General features: G+C 37.0%; 1 protein-coding gene across 2 annotated transcripts; it reads left to right on the forward strand.

The window, feature by feature from the left end:
* LOC129299354 (cryptochrome-1-like) lies at positions 1-6,238 on the forward strand. Of its 2 annotated transcripts, none has more exons than XM_054937812.1 (5): positions 1-1,092; positions 2,301-2,522; positions 2,855-3,561; positions 4,664-5,315; positions 5,919-6,238. In XM_054937812.1, exons 1-5 carry the CDS (start codon positions 783-785, stop codon positions 5,933-5,935), a joined length of 1,908 nt encoding a protein of 635 aa, XP_054793787.1. In that variant the 5' UTR covers positions 1-782; the 3' UTR covers positions 5,936-6,238. The 2 variants fall into 2 exon arrangements, with proteins under 2 accessions (XP_054793787.1, XP_054793789.1); XM_054937814.1 differs by having other exon boundaries at positions 2,861-3,561.
* Positions 6,239-6,798: the final 560 nt, after the last annotated feature.

The raw sequence follows: 6,798 nt of genomic DNA on the forward strand, positions 1-6,798 counted from the left end.
ATAATCCACGATTATCCAATATGATTTGGCGCTTCCTAATATCATCTTCAGCCATACTTTCATGACCTTCTATCTAATTGGCTTTATGGGTATGTGTAATTGGCCTTCTGTGTAGCAGGAGCTAGAATCGGCCTTGTGGGTAGACTTGAGAACTCCCCAGCTGTCATCTTTTATCATCAAGGTTTTTTTGGCCTACTGTTTGACGTAATCTCCAGCACAAGTTGCTGATTGATAACGTTCTTTATTGAGTAAAATCTTTTAATAATCGTGGTATTTAGCAGAATCTTATTCTTTAGGTTAGTGTTTGTTGGATCTTGGAGAATCTTTTCTGAAATTTGATAATTGGAGATTTTCTCTTCCTTCATCTACTTTTTTGCCCCAACTTGTGGGATTTGAATTGGTGAGATTGGGACATGTGGGGAAGATGTCCCTCTGTTAGATTGAGATTGGATGCCTTATGGAGGACAAATTGACATAGAAGTTTAATGTCCAGATAAGATCTTCGTTGGTCTCATATCTGCTTGCAAAGTCTATTCGGCAGTGATTTGATTTTCAGTGCTACATATCTATATTTTTTTTCTCGCACAATGTCAGATTCAACGTTCAGTAGCCAGCGGCTGAGCTATCCATTTTAATATGCTTTCAGCTCGTGGCGATATCAAAATGGATCTCTGAGTGAAACTTGTGCCTGTTGCTGGGTGACAGAAAACTTGTGGACAAGCTGCTCAGAGAATTATGTTATTTAAAGCTTTGGTTTGCCATGAGAATCTTGATTAGCCAATATGGGATGTAACAGGACTATAGTCTGGTTTAGGAGGGACCTAAGGATTGAGGATAATCCTGCATTAGCTGCCGCTGCCAGGGAGGGTTCTGTTCTTCCTGTCTATATATGGTGCCCTACGGAGGAAGGACAGTTTTATCCAGGTCGAGTGTCAAGATGGTGGCTGAAACATTCACTTGCCCACCTAAGTCAGTCGCTTAAATCTCTTGGAGCTGAACTTGTGCTGATCAAGACCGACAGTACTCTTGCGGCTCTTTTGGAGTGTATAAATGCTATTCAAGCAACAAAAGTAGTATTTAATCATCTCTACGGTAAGTATTGGTGTTTAAGAGGTAGATGAACCTTGCGTTTCAACTTCTTTTGCCTGGTTTGAATTGCTTCCTAACATATACCTGAAACCATTAAAATTTTGGATTTCCGAAAGTTAAAGATTAAAGAAGGAGCATTTCATATTAACAATTTGGAGATTGAGGATAGAGATTCTAGGTGGGATAGTGCTTGAAGACAATCCCTAGACCTGAATTCTGAATGTCATGATGATTTTTTTTTTTTTTGTCATTATCTTTTTGCTTATAACAATTTCTTGAATGTATGATTAATATAACGACATTGTGGTATAAACTAAGACATTCCCCCTCCTCTCTCCGATTGTTTTGTTTTTCTCTTCAATTTCCAATGGAGGGCAAAATTTAATCTAAGGTATTGAAATCCAGTGGAAATATAGATGTGGTTCCTAAGGCATATTAATCAGGACTTAACAACTTTGCTTTGTATACAACTTATTAGTGACATTTGATCAAGGATGGCAAATGACTTGGAGATGTATTGTGATGAGATGTTAGAGAAGCACTAAGTTTATGAGTCTCCAAAACTGGAAACAACACATCTTTAAACGTTGAATTTAAAAAATAATTGGTAAGTGCTTGCTTGAAGTGGAAAATTATCCGAGGCTGGTTGGAGTTTCCTAAAGCAGAACTTAATTTTGCTGCCTGTCAGCATGATTAGTGATTACAGCTACACCATAGCCTGAACCATTTCTCTACTGTCACATCTGGCTATATATTTATGTCAAAATTGCTAAATTGCAAAATGAACAGTGCATGTTTGTTCAATGTGTGCTTGGAGGATTCTACTTCGATACTCTTAATAGTTCCCTACTGTGCATCAAGTAACATATATGATAAACTATTAGTTAATGTTCTGGTTTGTTCATTCCAATAAGGTGTACATGTTGCAAGGGTTGCTGTCATGCTTAGTAAATTAGTGAGTGCAACTCCAAGCTAGACGAGGAGGAAATATTGTTTCATCGTTTAAATGCCCGGGCATTTCATTACCGTACATCATATAGCAGATAAACATTTCTTTTTTCTTCCCCCCAAAGAGCCACTTTACTTGAAAAAAATTATCTGAAGCAATTTAGAGTAGTGCTTTGTTACGACCTAATAGTGTTATATCCTATTTCTGCACCAGAATGTGTAAGATATCTGATATCTATTCCTTGGCTTAATTATTTTATCAGATCCTGTTTCACTTGTCCGCGATCACAATATCAAAGAAAAACTAGTGGAACTTGGTCTATCTGTGCAAAGCTACAATGGGGATTTGTTGTATGAACCATGGGAGATATATGATGAGATGGGTCATGCTTTTACAACCTTTGAACCTTTTTGGAACAGATGCTTATGCAAGCAAGTAGCAGCTGCTTCGCTTATTCCACCTTGGCAATTAATTCCAGCTGAAGGTATCACTATAAATGCAAGTTCATATGAATCGGTCCTTCTTTATATAATACGATGGTTGACAAGGTTATTGTTAAACATTTAAGATTTGTTTCAACCAATTTAGGCTAGAAAACTTTATAACATGCAATATCTTCTTTTGGTGTGAAAATTAGAAGTGAGGTCTTGCTTTTTTAGACAGTACTACTATGAGATTTGACACTGAAGTGATCATACTATTCTCTTCATATATCAGTCTGCTTTCAAATTGAGATATAAATTTGGGAGAGAAATATCTAGTGTAATGGAAATTATGTCTGGTGAAATTTGTTTTCTCTTCGTTTGTTGATGGCAGGAACAGTTAAGAAATGTTCAGTTGAGGAACTAGAACTTGAAGACGAATCAGAAAAGTCCAGCAATGCATTATTAGGGAGAGCATGGTCTCCAGGTTGGAGCAATGCTGACAAGGCTTTAACTGAATTTGTTGAACATCACCTACTTGACTACTCAAAGAATAGGCTTAAGGTTGGTGGAGACTCCACTTCGCTCCTGTCTCCATATCTTCATTTTGGAGAATTGAGTGCAAGGAAAGTATTTCAACTCGCACGCATGAAGCAGATATTATGGGCAAACGAAAGAAACATTGCTGGTGAACAGAGTGTTACACTTTTCCTCAGGGCCCTTGGACTTAGAGAGTACTCACGTTATCTTTGTTTTAATTTCCCATTCACTCATGAGAGACCATTGCTTGGGAACTTGAGGTTTTTTCCTTGGAATTCTGATCTGGCCAATTTTAAGGCTTGGAGACAGGGCAGGACTGGCTACCCTTTAGTTGATGCAGGAATGAGAGAACTCTGGGCAACAGGATGGATACACAATAGAATACGAGTGATAGTTTCTAGTTTTGCCGTGAAGTTTCTGCTTCTTCCCTGGAGATGGGGAATGAAATATTTCTGGGACACACTTTTGGATGCAGACCTTGAATGTGATATCCTGGGCTGGCAGTATATCTCTGGGAGCTTACCAGATGGTCATGAGCTTGAGCGCATGGACAATCCAGAGGTCTGTCATGTTTTCTTGTATTAAAATGTTATACAGATGGCTCTATGACATTTAAGAGAAGATTATCCCATGCTCATAATTGTTCCTCATTTTTAAGCTTCGATAGTTAGCATATTATGCATGACCATATCAAATCATATGCTTTGGCATCTTTTTTTGCCATATTTTACTTTTGGGCAAAAGAATGTTGTTAAAGCATATGATTTGATATAGTCATGCACACTATGCTGACTACCGATGCTTAAAAATGAGAAACAACTATGGACAATGGTGTAAGACAATTTATGTAGCCAACCTCACCTAATGGGATAGGGCTCATTGTTGTTGTTTGGGCAAAAATACCCAAGAAGTCGTCAGCTATGAGCATCTAGTAGCCTGAAATGAGGAAAAATGCACGAGTATCCATAAAGTTATTTTCTTAGTGCATTTGTGACTAAATCATTAAAATTCAAAGACATTGAATATTATGCTGTGGATTTGAAATTTTATGGTTTGGTTACAGATACACCGAAAAAATAACTTCATGTGCACTCGTCCACTTTCCTCATTTTAGGCTATTCGATGTTCTTGGCCAACGACTTTTTGAGTATTTTTGTCTACTTTGCCCTTTATTTTTTTCACTATGTGTTTGATTATTGACAAGCTAAACACGATCTGAAGGATGTGTTGAGAGTTGAGACACAGTCCATTAGTACACTTATTTAATGTCTTGATGACCGTCAAAAGAAAAAGAGAGTGAAAGAAAATAGGCTTTACATGTCTGCTTCAAGGCACTGGTAAATGTAACTGTTAATCTGTATTTATGCATAAGTTCTTATTCATGTAGTACAGGGGATATCTGAGAAATATTAGTGGTTGGATCTACTAAGGCTGTAATGTATAGGGAACAAAGCAACGCTAAAATTCTGTCCTTGATTCTTAAGACTATTATTAGCTTTTTATGTTTAAAGGAATGTAACTGGCTGCATGTCCAAGGAGTAAATTCTGGTCTTTCAGAGCCAAAAAGCTTCCAAAAGATTAAATTCTGACACAAAGCATATCTAATTAAAATTCTGACTTATCCATTCCTCTTTTTTTTTTTTTTTTTCTTTTCTGGGGACAGATTCAGGGAGTTAAATTTGATCCAGAAGGCGAATATGTAAGGCACTGGCTGCCTGAGTTGGCAAGAATGCCAACTGAATGGATCCATCATCCTTGGGATGCGCCACTTATTGTGCTCAGAGCAGCAGGTGTAGAGTTGGGCCTAAATTATCCAAAACCAATAATCGAGGTTGATTTGGCCAGACAACGGCTGACAGAAGCAATATTCAAGATGTGGGAAACTGAGGCAGGGAGCTCAGGTGAGACAAGTGAAGTAGTTGTTGACAACACCAATGGTGTTCAAAACTCGGCCATTCCGAAAGTTGTCTTGAAGGAGAAGACTCTATGTGCTGCTACTTCATCAAATGATCAGAAGGTGCCAACCCTACAGAATCCCAAGAATGTTGTTTCTCTTGATAAGAAAAGATCAAAAGGCAGGGAAGAAGGGGGAGAAAACCATAATGGTTTATGCAATCATAAAAATGGCACAGAGGTATCCAGCATTGATCAAGAGATGTGCTCGACGGGTGAATCTTCTTCCAGTAAGAGGCAGAAGAGTACTTCTTGTGCCAGTACGTATGCATTTTCTGTTCCCCAACAGTGTTCCTCATCTTCTGAATTGAAGCGATCATGGCAAGAACAGATTGACATGGAGCAGAGTTCAAGTAAAGATGGTATGCTACCTCTCTTCTCATTTTCTGAAAAAATAGGGAGGTAGAGATGAAAGATAGTATTTTGGCATGGTTAGAAGTCTTAAAAAGCATCTCTAGGACTTTTAACAGTTGCTTGGTTCAATTAATCATACTTGGGAAGTTCCTAAGAAATATCTTCTTGGAAAGTTAATTTCTGAGTAAGTTCATGCATGATTTGCTTGTTAGACCTACTTAGCTGCAGTCTTTTAAAAATACTAGGGACATCAGTGAATCCCTGAAAATAAAACTTGTTGCATGTTAGTTTTTTGGTCAAGTGGTCTGGGGACGTTGGAAAGATTGAAGGACGACGAATATTTAATTATTGAGAATCAACTTGCACGCTTAATTTTCAGAGACTGAAACTAAAAACTCCTAACAATTTAGAATCACAATGTTATTGTTAGTTTAATTTTCTTTTAGTTAACCTTCACACGACCGTTTGTTTTCCAGACCATTGGGATTAAAATTTTTAATTTCTTACTGATAAAAAAATTGATCTTTATTTGCAGAATCAGAATGTGGTTTCTTTCCTTCCATTTTGTTGGCTTTGGTGTAAGATCCTAATACTCCATAATTGCGATGCAGGAACCATCGGAGGTTAATGCTTTTCACATAAATTTCACTAGAAGCTTCATGGCGGACTGGGAGAGAATCATCTTTTTCTGTATTCAAGTGCTGCAGTGCAGCAGTATGTTCTGTCGGATAACATCAAGTTTTGTGTTTCGATTGTGTATATTCTGAAGTTGACGTGTGTATATATATACATGTAAGTATATTCATAGGTTAGGGGTTAGATCTTGAGATCAAAAAACCCAAAAGACCTATGAAATATCTATGCTATGAAGAAAGAACTGTGTTAAGTACATATATTCTAATGCCACGGCTGTATTGGAAGTTTAAACATACTTTGAGTTGCACTAACTCTACGAGCTTTTTTGAGTGTGGGACGAAACAATAAGATCCTTGCATTATATTGCCGAGCAGGTCACTATTTGCTAAGTAGTTGGACAATCTTCTATTATGCAAATCTAAACATAAACTGGATATTAACTATAATCCTATTGAATCAAAGTAACTCATGTTGCAGTATATTTAGATGCAACTTTATTTTTTATTTTAATGCTTTTCAATGTGATTAAAATGTAACATGTTCGATTAAAGTTTGAATGTTAATTAAAAAAAGTGTTTATATTTAGTGTTCAATAATATTTTAAACAAGATTGTCTTTAAGCTACCTAGGGGGAAAATTAGTCCGAGAGCCACCTCAATCTATCATCAGAATTAAAGCGACAAATCGACAATGCGCCAATTGGAAAATGAGCCAAAATTGAAGGTTACAAATCAAATGGTATATTAAAAAAGTTACTATAAATAAAGAGACATATAGAAAAGATGACTATTTTGCTCATCTTAAATCGAGCAAGCCTTTCTTCTGGAAGAGTTGGTTTCCTTGAGAAAGTAACTG

The sequence above is a fragment of the Prosopis cineraria genome, unplaced genomic scaffold, assembly GCF_029017545.1.
Source record: "Prosopis cineraria cultivar Desert tree isolate PC_DT_omini unplaced genomic scaffold, ASM2901754v1 PC1131, whole genome shotgun sequence".
NCBI lineage: Eukaryota > Viridiplantae > Streptophyta > Magnoliopsida > Fabales > Fabaceae > Prosopis > Prosopis cineraria.